Genomic DNA, 18,179 nt, shown 5'->3' with positions numbered 1-18,179 from the left:
GCATTTTAGAACACACTGATTTCTTGTGATGGAGACAGTCTGACTTGCCAGCAGGTTTGACTGATGTCAACATGGTGGTTTTCAGTGGTCACTTTTCACCTACAAACTATACAACATGGGTTAGAGAGTCCCAGGGTCCAGAGCTGCTGCATGTGTCCTGCATATGAAATGCACAGAAGTTAATATATGTGAAGTACTATGCAGAATGAATGTCTTATCAAGACTGGTGACTTTTTACACAACCTGTCAGTAGCCTGCTGGGGTGGGTATTGCTGCTACATCTGATTTTGTCATCTTCCCACTGATTTATTACTAAGTGCAGTAGCGGGACAAGAAAGTAGGAGGGAGATGGGCAGTTATGTCAGGGTAGAGGGAACAAGCAACTCTTCTGGTTCCACACCTAATTCTTTGAAAAGCCGTTCAGAAAACTGATTTTGCATGACACTGCTTCCCAGCTGATGGCCTGATTGTGCCCAAGGGTTTGCAAATAGGCGTAATTAAGTAGAGACTGTGAGAACACTTCAGAATTTCCATAGGTCTGTGATTAGGTGATAAAGTGAATGCAGCCAAAAAGCCAGCTCAGTATAATATGTTAAAACTTGGCAGTGAGTTTTGGTAATCATGCCCCTCATTTTAGTCAGCTATGGCTCATGATTTCTGGAGTCCTGTGTAGACTGAGGCTTAGGAAATCCAGGAAACTGGCCAAAAAGAGCCAAACCTCAAAGTGGTGAGTGGATGATGAGGTACTAACAGACTTTAGGTGGTGATGCAAGAACTGCCCTAACTGTACAGGGCTGCACGTCATGTTCTGGGCTGCTTATTTCCAGTAAGTCCTTGGAAAAGTTCAGTTTATTAACCCCACATTCCTATGGTGTATGAAAAAAATTAACTTTGCTCATATATTACTTCAGATCCCATGCTGTAGATTGCTGATGAATGTGGAAATGACAAAAAAGGGAGATAGTCTCCTGGCATCCTCCCGTAACATATCCATGATGCTCCTGAAAGTTTACTTTTCCAGGCAAGGGCTAAATTTGGGTACCTTCCTCACATTCAGATTTGCCTCATTATGGTGGTGTTGCACTGCTAAGCACTAGGATGTGGTTTAGGGGGAAGGACCACTAAGATCCGAAGGAAACCAGCCAATACAACAAAGCTTTAAAAGTATTTTAGACAGTGAAAGTTGTAGGAGTGAGGTTCAGATTTCTTAGTAACTTAAGGCCACATTAGCCATAAAACCTATAGAACAGGTTCTTGTAACAAAGCTAGGTGAGACGGCAAATGTTTTTTTAGGGTGAGGCAGTTGCTGAGAAAGGCCAATAAGGAAAAAGAAAGGGAAATGCAAACCTAGGTGTTGTGTATTGACTTACTGCTGAGGCCAGGCTTTATGTCCCACCTGGTGTGGAGATTTGAGCCTTTCACTAAACAGCCAGTTCCTATTATGTAGAAATAGATCAAAGGTATAGAGTTTTGTCCTTCCTTATCACAGTGAGAACAGGGAAGTGGGAAAGTACAACCAGAGGTGGGTGTGTTGTCCCTGAATATCCCTATTCCTGGTGGGACATTGTCCCTTGCCGGTGCAGTCTCCAGGATATCTGTGAAGGGAGAAGAGAGGAAGTGATAAAGACTTGAAAACTCTGTTGTGTGTGGAGTCTGCTCTGGCAGCTGCTGAAAGGTGGCCCTCCTGGTATGAAGCAAGACTCCCAAATCGCTCAAACCAGCTTTGCAGGAACCTGGTGCTGCGCCGTGGAAAACCCATGTCTGCCAGTGCGTGCAAGGGCATGTCCGGCTCCATCACACTACATCTTGCAGGAGACTTCAGAGGGCAAATTCCCTCCCAGAGCTGTCAGAAAATACAGGAGATGCCAAACTGCAGTGTGTCCCTGCCTGCCACACTTCTCCAGCCATGAGGCCTCAGTAGCTGAGCAGAAGGGTTAGAAAAATTAAACTTGAAGACAAAGTGTTGTGCAGTTAACTGGAAGGGCTGAGTGTGAAGGTATGTACACTACCCACCAGCTCACAAAATTAGTTAGGAATGACTCAGAAACCAAGTGTGAATGAGTGGCATGAAAAGGCACTTAGAGCAGCACAGATAAGGGCTCAATATAGGTCAGTAAAAATGAAAAGTCAGATACTAATCCTGTGTTTATTGACAATGCAGACAGAAAAGAACCTTTTCTGAATTCAGAAAGAGGTTTGTCTGTGTAAAGACTGAAATAAAGTGGAAAGGCAGGTATAGCGAGATTTAAGGACTTTAGTCCACTTAATTTGTCTCCATTCTCCCCAACACAGCTACAGAGGGGACAGCCTCTGTGTGTCCACCACGATGGACTCTCCATCAACACTCTGGAGAGGAAAATCTCTTCTGAAGGCTTTTAATGTTTGCTCTGATCCTAGTTCCTTTTTCAATTCTTTGCTTTCAGACTGGAATTTAGCACAGCTGCACTGGGACGTCATGAAGGGCTGCAAAAACAACTTTGAAATTGGCTTTCAGACAATAGGAAAGGAAATGCAAGGCCTATGAGTCAATGACAAATTTCATCTTGGATCAGGACCCAGGGTCAAACCAGCATTCTTTTATCAGGACCAGCAGCAAGGGGGCTGCTTGGACTGGGGTCACCTGATGAAGTCTCTAGTCAAATAGGAGGGATGTATATAACTTCCTATAGTCAATACACATTGCCCTGGGCTGGATCAGCAGCTGGGTTCTTATCTCTCTGAAATTTAATTGGAGAGCAGGGAGCTCTGGTAGTGGCTCAGACTCTGCCCCACCTCCTCTGCTTGCATGCTTTGATCTTGAAGGCAGCCTGGTTGGTGATCCTCCAGGACCTTATCAGCATGGTCAGGGTTGTGGCACCAGCTGCCCACTCTTCCTATCTCAATCTGCAAATGTTTCCCAGTGTCCCTCATGCTCAAGGCTGAAGGGAGTGTGGTCTGATGAAGTGAAAAGTGGTCTCAGTCGTCCCTGGAGGAATAGCTACAGCAGCAACCTGCACTGCTCCTTCTACATTTAGTAAGGTGTTAGTTGGATTCATCCAAAGAGCATTTGAGGCACTGTTAGGGAGGAGTCAGAGCAGGGCTGTACTTCGAGAGGGGGGCAAGCTGGAAGTGGAGACAATCCCAGATCCAGATCTGCCAGGTCAGGCAGAGCTCTCACTGTCCAGGGTGCAGTCCTGCAGCATTTGGCTGGCAGGGACAGGGCAGGATGCTGGTGATGGCATCCATCCTGACCATTCCAGATGAGGTGAGGTGATGAACCAGGTCTAGGGCCCACTTAGGGAGCCCAGGCAGAAGTGGCAAGAGACAGGGCTGAATACAAATCTACCCCAGAGGTCCAAGGTCCATCAAGGAAGTAGAGCTGGAGAGATGTATCTGGGAAACTAGGGCAGATGACAGTCTGGAGATGGGGACTTCTACAGAATAGTTCAGGTGAGGATAGAAGGTTCATGGCTGAACTTAAGTGAGCTCCTCAGCTCTGGACAGGGGTTGTGGATGGAGACACCAGGTGAGGTCCTAAGGCCCTCAAGAAGCACATAAGATTGAGCCGTGCCAGATGTGGTCTTCAGTGAAGTCCATAGACTCCTTTGGATCAAGTCCCCCCACTCTTCATCAGATTAAGTCTCGTGGAGAGACTACTCCTACTGCACTGGTTGGGAGTCTCGTTGTGTGAGACCATAATGAAAACAAAACAGTGGTTTGGAGTTTGTCTCCTTTGCATCACTCAGCAGTGCTCTTCCCGCTCTTTTCTCCTTCCTGCCAGGCAGAAGCTTTGGGTACTGAGCCAAGCCAGAGGAGAGCACAGTGTTGTTGAAGGGGATGAGTAAGAGACAAGACCTTTAGGTGTTGTGCTTGGCTTGTCTGTGAGCAATGACATGAGGTTGTCAAGCCATGTCAGCCCTGTGTCCTCCTTTGCACCACCATGACTAGGACACTCACCACACTGATGATTAACTGCTCAGTAATGGGGTGACACCAGACTGAAGGAACAACGCGGGAAAACACTACCAGTGATCACGCTTTCCTACAGATTTTCCTGGAATACCCAGGAATATATGTGGTGAGATCCTGGAACTCACTTCATTAGTGCTATCAAGGGACTGTCAAGGGGTTCCACATGTATGACATTCCTGTCCTTTTTCTGTTTAAAGGAAAGAAAAAAAAAAAGGCGGGGGGGGGGGGCGGGGAGAGAAGACAAAAAAGAAGAAAAGAGAACTGTGCTTTTGTGCTTTGGAAATTGACATTTTTATTTCTGGTGTTTGGCCTGTCTGTTACCCCTGTGAGTTTATTTTTTTACAGGGACTTTTACAGGAACCAGATTAACACCACCACATCCATTTGGCCTTTATCAGTCTTCTGTTGAGCTGGGGTTACTGCCTGCCATCAGGAGGAATAAGTCAGTGAACTTGGGAGTCTGAAAACTGATCTGGTCTGACTGTTCCGTATTCTCTGTGAAAACAAAGCCTTGGTGGCACCATATGTGCTGTTACATGAGTTTATTAAAATTTTTCATGAGCACATTTACAGCCCAGTGGTCACATTTCTGCTTATGGCTTCTGTGTGCTTTCCAATGGCACTGCTGCAGTTTAACAGAGTGCTGTGGAGTTGCACTTCTGTCACTTCCTTGGCAAGACTTTACCTCAGAAAAACACCTGGGAAAGAGATTTTTGCTGCTCAGCTGTTCCCTTGGTCTGTGCTACACAAGTACCAGGGAAATTGCAAAGTGTTGTGACATAACACGTCCCTGTGGGGTCACCAAAGTCTTGCTGAAATTTACTTACGGCTAGGTTGTCCAGCTGCTGGAACTATTATGTCTCTGAGCCAGGGGTATAAATTCAGAGGGTCAATACCTTGCCATACCCTTTAGCCCCTGTAATCTAGCCACAAAAGCATCAGTGTCTCTTATTTCCAGTGACTTTTATGGCAAGGAGATGATTTGTTTGCTCAGCGATCTAAGGTAGGAGCCATCTGCTGAGTTTTGCTTGCTGTTGGACGTCACAAGCGGGCTTCTGAAAACACCCCCAAAGTAACAGCTCATCCTCCAGATCTGGACTTGTGTAACTGTGGAGAGATGAGCACTATTCTTAGGGACAGCATTTTGGTGGAGTCACACCTCCAGGAGGTGTGAATCTAGCCCCTAAAAAGAGCAGATGAGAATAATCCCTCACCCACAGACAACATTGCTCTGGTGTCAAGTTTTGCATCTGGAGAGCTTCAGGCTGTGGGTAACCATGCTCAGACCTGCTCATTTAGGACATAGGTGCATGCAGTGACTGCCCTCGGACAACCAGAAGTTTAGGGCAGATCAGGGAGTAAATGTAAGCTCCCCATCCCCATCTTTGTGCTTAGCCCATAGAACTGCTGGTTTTAGCTGTTGATTTTTATGAATCTATGGGAAAACTAGAAGTTTCAGTAAGGCCTCTCAATACCTAATTGCTGTTACAAAGATTATTCCTCTCCACAATTTTTCTCTGTGGGAGTCTCCTTCACTGAAGGCAGAGCGTGGGGACAGTGAGGCAGATGATGTGTTAGAGGCACTGCTTGTGAAATGATGGCTGCATGTGGGCTATTAAATGCACTGCAGTGGTGCAGGCTCCCATAGCACCTCGCCCATCCCAGAGTCAGGCTCTGGTCCAGCTCTAAAGAGTGACAGAGTTTGATGATGTTAAGCATCACAGAGTAAGATCAAGAGCAGGGGCCAATTGAGATTTCCCAGTAGCTGGCCAAGAGCCTGAGATGTCAAAGCACACAGCCCTGTAGTATTGCCTGAAAACACAATCAATACCTGAGTGAATTTGGTTTGTTCAGCCTGGGGAAGAGAAGGACTCAGGGTGACGTAACTGTGGCCCTCCAGTACCTGAAGGGAGCCCACAAGAAAGATGGAGAGGAATTTTTTATGTAGCATGTAGTGGACAGGACAAATGAATGGCTTCAAACTGAGGGTGGGTTTAGATTAGATACTGGGAAGAAATTCTTTACTGTGAGGGTGTTGAGGCACTGGCACAGATTGCCCAGAGAAGCTGTGGGTGTCCCATCCCTGAGAGTGTTCAAAGCCAGGCTGGAGCAACCTGGTCTGGTGGAAGGTGTCCCTGCCCATGTCAGAGGAGTTGGAATGAGATGATCTTTAAGGTCCCTTCCAACCCAAACTATTCTATGTTTCTATGATTATATGATACCTTGCACAGTGTTTCAGCTGTGTCTGTGATGTGGAAATGCAGAGCTTTAATTTGGAAAGGCTGAAGTTTTCTCTAGTTTGTCGATATAATTTGCCGTTGATATGCCTTTGGCCCCTGAGGTCCGTGAACAAGTTACGTGTTGAACTAGAAATATTTATAGTAATTACAAGTTCTTTTTTTTTCCTGGTGATTAATTTTAATTACAGTTTCTAGAATAATGAGAAGATCCATGGTAATATTTTCTGTCCTTATCCTCAGTCTAAAGTGCCCTAGTGTCCCAAAAGACATTATGTGCCCAAGAATATCATGATTCTGAACAGCTATGGAGAAAAACACTGGTTATCCAGATTCCTGCAGTTAAGCATTTGGAAGCTGTTATGTCTGGTGTTTTTACTATGCCTAATGGCAATAGGAAATAAAATGAATGGCTGTGGTTCACTCAGTGATTTTCCTGACGTAATTAATGGACAGAAATAGAAGGCAGGAATTGAAATAAACCACTCCCATTCTTTACTTATTCCCCTCTGAGATTTTTGCAGGCAAAGATCTATAAACTTCATCTGAGTGTTTACTGAGTAGTTTTTCCCATGTTATAAGTGACCCTCTGAAATCTGTTGACGCACAAAGGTCAAGTCCCCAGCATTTACTTTTTCCTGCAGCAACAATCTTCTGTTTTTTCTTTAAGTAAGTGGTCATGATACTTTTCCTCAGAATAATGGGCAGATTTATATATTTAGATCCAGCTTTTATTAAAAAATCTGCGAGACTCTGCCTGATGGACACAGTCTTGTCAAGCAGTTTAGTTCCCAGTATGCTGGGTTTGCAGAGGATGCTGTTACTCCATTGCTTCTGTTTCAGCGGTGTTCATGGAGCCTGTCTGCAACACATCCACAGTTAAGGATTTTGAAATAAACCAAATTTAACAATATGTCATGGCATAGACAGAGTTAACCACTCTTGCAGGTAGCTACCTGATACCAGGAGACAGGCAATATTGTGTAAATGATGATCTCTGATAAATGTCTTTTCTTGCTGGAATGCAGTCAACAAGAGGATTTGAATAGCTCTTCTGTGAAGGCTGTTTTAATTTCTGCCCTTTTAGAGATTTACTCATTTGGCTTGTCCAAGGGATAAAACATGATTTTAATGCTGAAGAACATATGCTGTACTGTGTGCTTGAATGTAGAGAAATCCAGTAACTGCCTAAAATGGAATAGCTTCCCCCACACATACCTTTCAGTGGTAACCTGAAATAATTGGTTTAGTGCTGAAAACATGCTGATGCATGTCAGGGCAGATGTCAAGATCCTGGATTAATGCATGGATAAGAAGTGGTCTGTGATTCATACTCAGTAGCTCCTGTCCTCCCATCAGCTTAGCAATATCTAAAGGCTATTACAAATACTGCAATCACCATTTTCTCTGCTGTTGAACCATCATATTTATTATGGAATTCAGGTGTGCCTCATATCTGCCTCCCTGTGCTGTCACACCTTAGGTTCCTTGGAAGGGGGTTAATGGGCATTGTCTGGAGAGCTTCTAGGGGGAAAATTTAAGATGTTCTCACATCTTTTGGGATTCGTCCTTCCAGGACGAAACCTGGACCAGGGCCTGTTAAACATCACATGAAAAGATGGTCTAGCACACCTGAAAATTAAAGGGACAGCTGCAGCTGGGGGGGTCAGTATGAGCCTGTCTGGCTGGTGACAAGTATTGGACCAGACTGCTCTGATATTTGGGGAAGAAAATACCCAGTTCTGCAATACCAAGCTTAGGTCTTTCTGTGGTTTGCAAAAGACAGACTGGGGAGCAGCCACTTCTTGTGGCTGGAGGGGCTGTCCACAGTTAGAAAAGGAAACTGGAAATAGGGAACAGAGCTGCAGCTTGTTTACTGAAATGGTGAGTTCTTGTATCAGTGACAGTTCACACAATGCCACAGGCAGGTGATTTTTGTGGAATAGAAACAAGCCACCCATTGAAACTGCTGAGCTGAAAGTTTGCTGAATGAGATGAAAATGACAGTAGTAGTAGTAATAATAATAATAATAATAATAATAATAATAATAATAATAATAATAATAGTAATAATAATGTTGTTGTCATACTCTGCTCCTGGGAGGATGTATACCTCCCATAGGGTTGTCCAGCCAATGGGTATTTCAAAGCATCAGACCAGCTACAGATAGTTGACCTGGCATGCATTTTCCACCCCTGCTTTGTAGATGCTAACAGCAAAATCGTTATATTCTGGTTACAGTTCTCAATTTTTTTTGTGCACTGTGAAAGTAAGAAGACTATTAATAAAGTCTTAATTATTAAGTATTTATAAAGATGTTGTGAGCAACTACATACAAGTTTATCTACCTGCAGCAACACTGGCAAAAGATGAGCATCACGTTTTCACCCATTCCAAGAGGAATTCTCTGTTTATCCAGATTTGGCATGATTCTTGGGGGGAAAAGGAAATGCTTTTTGAGCTGCTGTTGGAAACAATACTATTGCTAAATATAAGCAAGTAAAACACAGTTGAAATGTGTTGTGCTGTAATTTTGTTTCCTGTTTTACCAATCCTACTTATTTTCTTTTTTTTCCCTACAGAACAATTCAATTAAAACATCGAAATACAATTTCTTCACTTTCCTGCCTCTCAACCTGTTTGAACAGTTTCAGCGAATAGCAAATGCTTACTTCCTTTTCTTGCTGATTTTGCAGGTAGGAAATCACTGTCCTGTTTCCAGCAGATTGTTCTCTGTTATCAGAGCCAGTCTATGTTTGACAGGTGTAATGAAGTGCAAGCTATATTCCTGGTGTGAATTAGCATCTTAGTAAAATATTACAGAACATAGAAAGTAGGGCAGAGAAAAGCAATTTTCTCTTTTACCTTTGGATATAAGGGTTTGAACTAAATGAAGGGAAAAAAGTTAATTAGTTTCCAACAAACTTGTGCAACTTTTTCATGCCCTGCCCAACTATCCCTTTATGTCTGCAGGAGCACCTGAGTGCTCCTGGCTGTCCTCGGATTTGAATTACTTTTTCATCCTGTAGTATAAAGCCAAGTTGTCTCTTAGCCATGGATTTTAATGCTGAAGATCATTAATTACGAATTCCACAGGCAGTCACAAAGGAAACAGCAGGAAGGACACCGCATTTGTAACCTGTGGTGCTTCCCTGGGAAGGAAGGAGTTAACATCAGGAAGGCTTAAGGCTGTGGCTAGTTTGCATAAAGCTGGGTATTGCTGCTCCCTTCTCCAGGGTGAAGAAGGTGTCCAGTATGGAGTGTGCCAGACACTGGCAGTGCTGTTGAACCCTTTGGGTTGTAATGGCATTGAGTTGCACTTTGCTCATCACTGTTGTTAACGATACCCTGAAAGCTGAACACACTGGATAAATTGATATCAGGATTTCTGCCCCTTTGCACCTTGCTGTGTACTCTGCCATTGTTTAGTCATATCAGAATACACATTACCAAAAGAAGGGTGTAATTTTTATTATGTTTCAAGCTTAATGTTTTAAAGTTGACCCTTTCACTGCACACAGATTTGTAAAATAACCTGCTTCAAATGCCATTTTTTTTTACAATTTCAACTCAAAAGCATAGGTGAAATGTAGTTAAGCCTTCAGCAAACCATGTATGATCTTTTTTGCTTATTTATAGGGAATGAATTTTTGAAATTTCAGTGCATGTATATTTTTCAAGAGAAGGTTACTTTTCCGCTAAGCTTCCTGCGTTGTTGTACTGCACTCTAGCTGTTTGTCTGTCAAATTCATAGTATTTCAAAGTATTTGCCTTAAATTATTCCACTGTGTGTTTTGCTGGGCCATCTAGGGTTGACTATATATAAAAGCACACAGCTCTTTCTTTACATCAAGGTAGCCTAAAGAGGGCAGGCATTAGTCTACCTATTCCTCTGTTAAAATATTTTTCCTCACTCCATCCCTGTGGGACTATTCCTTCATCAAGAGTGGATGTGATGGGCAGGCTGTGGGGATTCTCTCTCCCTCTCCTTTGTCACAGAGCAGTGGGATATGCATTTTCCAAGGTAGGTGAGAAGGCAGCAGTTGCAGCCTGTACAGCTGATCAGGGCTGTGGTGTCTGTAGGATCTTGGCCATGACACAGCATAAATGTCAACTTCACACAAAGTACATGGAGCTGACACTTCCCAGATTCAAACTGAGGGACACGCTGATGCTGGTTTCACGTTGCTTCCATCCCTAGTGCTGTACTGCTAGAGGAAAGGGAGAACTGTGTGGGGGTGAGACATCTTCCTCTGCATGACTGATGGCATAACAGAATCACCCTCAACTCTTAGGTCCTCTCACTGTTAAACATGCAGGAAACAAAAATGGCTGTGCTGCTCTTGGGAGAGCAAGGTCAGCCCTGGCAACAGCTTGCATTGCCCATTGATGTGAAATTTAATTCAGCAAAATGTGAAAAGTTACTGAAATAAAGAACAGAAGCTTTTGACGGCTCTGCACAGCTTGTTTTGCTCAGATAGTTTTGAGTCCCTCACAGCAGGCTTGCCCATATCAGTACTTCCAAAGAAATACCCTGGGGACTTGGCAATCTTAATTCTGCCAACAACAAGAAGGAGCAATAGCAACCCACTACACTTTCTGACAGCTCCATTTTTCTAACTTAAATTATAGCTTTTTTTGTAAGGAAAACATGGGTTCCCTGGCTCTCCCGCCTTTGTGGGATATCATATCAGGATGGAGCAACATTTCTGTCTTTATCCTATATTCAGGTATCATAGAAAAATGTTGTCTGCAGCTTGATTAGGAAGCAGTGGTTTTCTGAACTGGCAGGAAATGTCTTAACTCAGATCTTTTCTTCCCACAGTTTATTCCTCAGATTTCCTCACTGGCCTGGTTTACAACAGTGGTGCCCCTGGTGCTGGTGCTGGCTGTATCAGGAGTCAAGGATGCCATTGATGATTTTGTAAGATCTCTATTTCTCACCTGTACTTTGGAGTTGGCCTGTCATTCTTCAGTAAATGAAATAAACTGCGTAAACAGAACTGGGGGCCGGCACTCAGATGGGGTCTGAGATTAAGTCCCCAAAATCTGTAGTTTGTTACTGAAACAGGAGCTAAAATTTCCAAATTGCTGAGCAGCCCAGCAGCTCCACTGACTTTTCTCTGACACTGCTCAGCATGTCTGAAAATGTGGTCACTCATAGATATGTCTGGATGCAGGCACAGAAATATTTTCTTAGGCTTCCACTTTGAAGAACACATCCTTCTGTCATCTAGCACAATGTAGGTGGAAAAAAAAAAAAATTTGGTAGGAAGCAAGTGCTCAGCCCACCTGTGACTTTTCAGACTTGTTCAGCTTTGGCCAAAGTCTGCTGCCATCAGAGCTAATAGTCAAAAGCCAAACTGACTTCACAGAGTGAGATTAGAGCTTAGTTTAGCATCTGATTTACTCTCATCATTAAAATCATTTTGATGTTCAAAGGAGCAATACCAGGACAACTGTAGCCATGTTCCATACGAAAGCAGAGGAATGAATTTCTCTAGTGTTTATGGATTGAGGTGGGTGAGAGCAATGCCAGTGGAGTCAGGGCTGTGCTAAATGACGTGTAAGGATCTACCCTCCTTCTTCTCTCCAAGAGCAAGCCTGGTGTTGCCTGTTGCCCTTTGCAGTCTGGTTATGCTCTGTGTCACTGCTGTAAATGTGCACTGGACACTGACTCAGTTGTGACACTAATCTGCCTGACCCATTCTGCCAGCTGAGTGGAAACCTGAAATGTTAATGAACTGCCTACGGCTCCTGTGTGTTTGGTTTCCTGGAAATGCCTTTTAACCTTCTGATCTAATTTTCAGAATCGACACAAAAGTGACAAACACGTCAACAACCGCCCAGTCCAGGTCCTGATCAATGGCATGTAAGTGTTTTTTTGCTGTAGTTCTCACAGGGAAAAGCATTCTATTAGTAATATTTTTGATTCTTTCTCTGTGTGTGTGTGTGATTTTCAAGGATCACTAAACAATTTAAAATTGAATTGTGTTTCACACCACTAGTTCATTATGCAGTTTTGGACTATGTACCTGAATAATGAACCCTAGACACAGTAATGAACACAGTACCAGAATCTATGTAGACATTATGGCTGTGACCTTGTGCTGACAAAAACTAAACTCTCTCTGTTCCTGAGTGTTTATGTTCAAGTAAGAATTTCAGAGTCTTGTATTATTTTACTCCTTAACCCAGAAGTAACAAGCAAAGTGTCCATTTATACTCATAGGATTTATTTCTCAGTAAGCAAAACTGGGCATTATCAACAAGATATTTCAAATTAAGAAGCTGGACTAGCTCCCTCATACACTTCATTATACTTTGTGTGTAGTACTTCTGGCTTAGATGTACCCAAAACATTTCAGCTGTGTGCTCTGGACATTGTACTGCTAGCAGTGTTCTTTCCTGTAGAAAAAAACAGCAGAGGTTTTGGCTTTCGAGGCAGACAGATGTGCTGTTTACTTGCAGTTCCATGGAATCTAGCTATGCATAGGACACAGCTGTAGACAGCTGTGAAGTCTTTTTTGACTTCTTTTCCACACTACAGATAGCAGTATGTTGTGTAAACTCCAATGGATGATCAAACAGTTAAAAATATAAGTGGAAACTGAAGAATAGGGACATAGTTTTTTGTGCTCTCTGCTAAGTAAACCAGTTTCTTAGTTTATTGTGTATTAGTTACTGTCTCTAGGAAACAAATTTTGGCACAGAAATTTTATAATATTTTTTGCCTTTTTCAAATCCTGGAAACCACAGATCCTGTCCAGCTCTGACCAACACTGAATAAGCAAGATTGAACTGAGTTCAAGCTTGAGCTCCCAGTCCTGTTTTGAGACTGATCTTTCTCACCTCTAGAATTTGAATATACAGCTATCTTGTGAGTGTTGGTGCTTGCAGTTTAGCTGGCTTCCTGTGTGCACATCTGGCTTAGTGCTCTGAAGACCAGTGCAGACATGGTTCAGACAGGCAAGTGCACAGCCCAAGCACTGCACTGGCCTTCCTGACAGCTGGCTACACTTGCCCTTGGTACCACTCATAAAACCTTACACAATCTGCAGTTTTCCTAGATGAAGTGTTTCACATGAAGCAGAGAGGGTTTTTTGAGGCAATGTGGCCCTTCAAGAGAAGGAAGGAAGGGAGTAGTCCTTGCAGAGACAAGAACAAGGATAGGGCACATTTTGACGTAGGGCACATGGACTGTGATGCTGTTGTGGATCATGTTCTCAACCCTGCATGGGTCAGCCCTAACAGTACTTTTATTGCTTTTTACTGCTTTATTTTTGTACTGTGGTGGTCCTCCAGCTTAGTATGGATCAGGAGACATCATGGCAGGCCCTGCTCCCAATTCCTGATGGTGCCTACAGTCTGGTTCCAGGAGCAGAGCTAAGTTCCCCACTTTCCCAAGTGGCATTTGCTCTATGTGCTTACTTACTAAAGGTTTCCTTGCAGGTTAAAGGAGCAAAAATGGATGAATGTCCAAGTGGGGGATATAATAAAACTAGAAAACAACAACTTTGTGACAGTGAGTACCATTTCTCTCTATCCTGATCACAGTTAATCTCTGCCACTCTTACCACTCACAAGAAAATCAGTCATAATGATAATGTGGCAGTATCCACAAGCAGCACTGCTCTGCAGTGCCTTCTGACTGTGTGAATTCATGCCAAGTCTGTCTCTCTATCTGTGCTCAGGCTGATCTCCTGTTGCTGTCAAGCAGTGAGCCACACAGCCTGACATACATTGAGACAGCTGAGCTGGATGGGTAAGTGAGCCTGGCCCTGGCATGCAATCACTGCCACGTTCCTGGTGACCCTGGGTGCTGCAGACTTACCTGCAATAACTTGGGTAGCAAGAGTTTCATGATATGTAGAATAAACTTTGGGTAGGTATCTTGAAAATAACATCTTTTGTTGGATATTTTTGCTTCTTGAGTGTAAATGTCATGTGAGGAGGGGACTTTGCTTTTCAATGACAGTTCTTCTGACACTGAGAGTTAGTGAGATACATGTTCCTGCAGTATCCCCAGCAGAAGCTGTTTCTTTTCTTTTTTTTAGTATTTTCCTTGAGACAGATTATCTGGGTGAGATAATCATAATGAATAACTCTGGTAATCTCCTTTGGACTGCTATAGAATAATATCAAAGCAAGCACGCAGCCAAGGCTTCCAAATACTGCCCATTCCAGGACACAATTGGCCACAAAACCAGAGGGCTGCAACTTGTATTAATTGGAACAAACTGGACCTGACTCATCTTTGTGATCCGGTTTGCATTACCTTTTCTGCATTGCCCAAAACTAGCAATGCTCTAAAGGACTAAGCAAGACCAGAGATTTCAAGAAATTGTGTCTCTCCCAAGACCCTACAGACAGCCCTCTGGACTTTCCTCATCTGATTTCTGCTGAAAATGGGTTTGTAGTTTTCATACACATAAGTGCCACTTCTAAGAGGCCCTGAACAAATGCAGTATTCTTTTGACATTGCATTTCCAACTCCCTAGCTAACTAGTCCCAGGACTGAAGTAATCTTCCAGATCAGAATACCATGAGAGAAAAGATTCAGACCTCTCATATATGCTTAGATACCTTGGGTTTGAATGTGTCATGGGTGACAGGATAGAGAGTACGGTGCTCTGTGGTGAAATTAAGAATACAGAGCCATTTCACTTTTGGTGCCTATGCCCTTTGGCCAGGTGAAACAGACATGTGGTATCACAGTTCATCAGATGTCTAAGGAAGAAGACTGTCCTCAAGAGCAGAAGTGATTTTCAAGGAGAGCTTTCAGTTCACCTATGACTTTCAGTTCATGTTTTTGTCTTATATTGTTTGTCACAGTGAAACAAACCTGAAGGTGAAGCAGGCACTGACAGTCACTGCAGAGCTTGGAGAAGATCTTCAGAAGCTGACAGAGTTCAATGGTGAGTATAAATGGAAAATGCACTTTCCAGATGATTTGTCCAAAATACAGAGAGTGGCTGGGACTCTTCCTTCCAAGCTGTCCTCTGCCCCTTGCTAGGTTGCCTCTGGAAACAGTGCCAGCAAAACAGAACAGGCACTCTGCAGTCTGTACTACAGATATCAACACCACACATAAAGGAAAAGGTCTCTCTTTGCTTGCAGGTCTTGATGCCATTCATGTCTATAACCTGACACTGCATTGGTGGCAATTCTTCTGCATGCACACTTTCCTTTTGTGTCTGTCTGCACATGTCGAGGCTACCCACCTCGAAAGCCAGCACAAGAGTTCACATAACTGCACAATGTAAACTGTTTTCCCAAAACCTTATACTTAGCTCTGGCCTCAGAACATTTTCACACCACACTTTCACACTGATGTAGCAATGCTGATGTACTGATTGCATTTATCTTCTGACCAGTGGCACTTCCCAGACACCACACAGACCTGAGGTCTAATTGCGCACAGGACAGATGACAACTTCCCAGCCTGAAGTCTCATGCTGAAGCCTTTCCTTTCCTCTCTCAATGCAACAATAAAGACTGAATTTGAAAATATCTAAAGGCAAGCACTATAGATGTGCTTAACAGGAAATATGTTATTTCTCTGTGCTGTTTACTGTATCAAATATAAGATAGGGTAGGGTAGGGTAGGGTAGGGTAGGGTAGGGTAGGGTAGGGTAGGGTAGGATGTTTTAATTGGAAGGGGTCTACAATGATCATCTAGTCCAACTGCCTGGCCACTTCAGGGCTCACCAAAAACTAAAGTATGTTTTTAAGGGCATTGTGCAAACGCCTCTTAAACCTGACAGGCTGGGGTCATCAATCACCTCTCTAGGAAGCCTGTTCCAGTGAGTGGTCATCCTCTTAGAAAAGAAATTTTTCCTAAGAGGAACAGTCTGAACCTCTTCCGTTGCAACTTCAACCATTCCCATGTGTCCTGTCACTGGATACCAGAGAATACTTAGCAGCATATACAGAGAAAGGAGCTAGACCTGTCAAAACCAGAATATACTCCATGCTCACACATCATCTGTCTGTGGGAAGAGATGAGGGAACAGATCAAGTGATGTTAGTCACGTTCTGCAGTGCCCTGCTGGCTTAAATATGAGGTCAAGATTACAGGAGGAGTTATTATGGAAAGGGGTGGAATGAGTGATGGTGTCCTTGGAACGCTTCAGGGATTGAAGGCTCTCAGGAAATACTTTTAGATACAGAGGGAAAATAATTAAAAAAAAAAAAAGTTTTTGAAATAAGTAGGTGAGTCCAGGACAAGTGGTGAGGATGTGGCAAAGAGCATAGCTGAGATGGTCTCTGGTAGAGTTTCCTTTGCCTGCTTTGTTGAGGTTTTATGCAATAATGTGTGGTTTTTGCCAAGTGTCAGCTCAGTACATGAGGATTTCTTTGAAGTGATGGCTGAGGTTCTGAGTGCTTTAGGTGTTGAGAGATATGCTTTTACATGTACAGTTAGATGCTTAATGTTTATAATTGGAGTGGCATGTCTTAGTTATTTTCCTGAGCAGGCCAAAGTGTCTATCAGTTTGTAAGCAAAACTTTCATCTTAGATATTTTTTCAGGCATGCTTAATATGATGTTTATCTAAGGGCACTGTGTTCTTAGAAGTGCTAAATTTAAAAAAAAAAAACTTTTAAAAATATTTTCTGAAAATTGAGAATTTTCTAACCAGATATTTATTAGTTCTCTAAATCTCTGTTTTACTTACATTGTAAATAAAAGTGGCCTCTTCACAATACTTGAAATGAATAAAATGTTTCATAGGATGATTTATGTTTGACAGTGTACTGGGAAGAGTGCCTGAAATCAGACCCAGCCTTGCATTTCCCTTAGCAAACCTCTGTAGAAATATTTAAATATTTATGTAACTCTTTATCTAATGACTTTTTAAGACAGAAAGAGAGGACAGGGCTGTGTAGCTAATACAGGCACTCAGTGGAATGCTTAATGTGAGTTATGATGTTTGTTTGATCGTTCAGATAAGGAAGATGCTTGCGAAACACTGAATTTCTTTCTTTGATTTGGGGAACTGGGAGACCAGAAAGGCAACAATACTTTTCAGTTACCCTCTACTTTTCAAAGTTGTCAATATTTAACTCTTTCAGCTGAAATGTATTCCAGATAACTTATTGCTGTTCGTGGGTGAAGGGGATGGGAGGCATGGTGCCTGGCTAGGGTGCCTGCAGCTGCAGAGGTACTGGATCAGTGCAGCAGTCCTGGGGTGATCTTTAGAGCTTCTCACTCTTTTGTGGTTAGTCTCATCTGGAAAAATCCCTTCTGATCTCAAAATCAGTATGTCAGTAGCCCAGACCCACCCACGTATGGGAAAGCAGATGTGGACACACGAGGTGCTTAAAGGAGAACTGTCCCACGGCAGGCACAGTGTTCCTGGTGGGAGACCATGCCCTGGGTTTGCTTTGCCAAGGTTCCAGTGCAAAGGCTCTGTTTCCTTTGTGTTTTTCAAGGTGTTTGTGAGGGTGGCAGTGAGACCAGCCTGGTTACTAGAGACTTTCAGAAATGATGGGCCACAGGTCTGGTCCTAGTTGGACTATCCAGATGATAAAATAGAAGAGCAACACAGTTGTTAGTATGAATTTTGAAGCCAGGTGTCACTGAATTTCCTAATTGTTCAATCTTTCATGTCTGACAGTGTGTCTGCCCTAGGTTAGAGCTGCTTTTCAGATCACTTGCATAATTTTTGATTTTAAAATGTGTGGTGGTGAAGACAGTCATAACACTTTCCTCCTGGATTTCTCTGGATTTTGTTTCCAGTCTCTTGAGCCTGGTGTGTATATCTGAAAGCTGCTAGAAGAACTATACTCTCTGCAAATGCTAGTATTTTTGTAGGTATTTACAGCCTGTGTTGAAAATAACTTCAGTGTTCCTGCTGATTAAGTGAACAGACTGAACTCTTATATTGCCTCTCAGTAAGGCATATTTGTATTTTCCAGTTCTCAATACATCCACAGGGCTCCGGTTTAAATCTTTAAAGGTCAGTGCAGCAGTTGATTTAAATAGTC

The 18,179-nt window shown here is 43.0% G+C and overlaps 1 protein-coding gene across 4 annotated transcripts in view; it reads left to right on the top strand.

Moving 5' to 3' along the window:
- LOC102112947 (phospholipid-transporting ATPase ID-like) overlaps positions 1–18,179 on the top strand; it is an 85,247-nt gene that overhangs the window by 32,142 nt on the left and 34,926 nt on the right. For all 4 annotated transcript variants that reach the window (XM_014256990.2, XM_014256991.2, XM_014256989.2 and 1 more), the window contains exons 4-9: positions 8,772–8,885; positions 11,015–11,113; positions 12,000–12,061; positions 13,642–13,714; positions 13,884–13,954; positions 15,025–15,107. In XM_014256990.2, coding sequence (XP_014112465.1) covers positions 8,772–8,885; positions 11,015–11,113; positions 12,000–12,061; positions 13,642–13,714; positions 13,884–13,954; positions 15,025–15,107 — 502 coding nt within the window. The remainder of the gene's footprint in view (positions 1–8,771; positions 8,886–11,014; positions 11,114–11,999; positions 12,062–13,641; positions 13,715–13,883; positions 13,955–15,024; positions 15,108–18,179) is intronic.

This window comes from Pseudopodoces humilis, chromosome 4, assembly GCF_049639895.1.
Source record: "Pseudopodoces humilis isolate 2021_Gansu_Grassland_sample_001 chromosome 4, ASM4963989v1, whole genome shotgun sequence".
Lineage (NCBI taxonomy): Eukaryota > Metazoa > Chordata > Aves > Passeriformes > Paridae > Pseudopodoces > Pseudopodoces humilis.
Note: the sequence above shows the minus strand (reverse complement) of the source record. Positions and strands in the feature narration are given on the sequence as shown.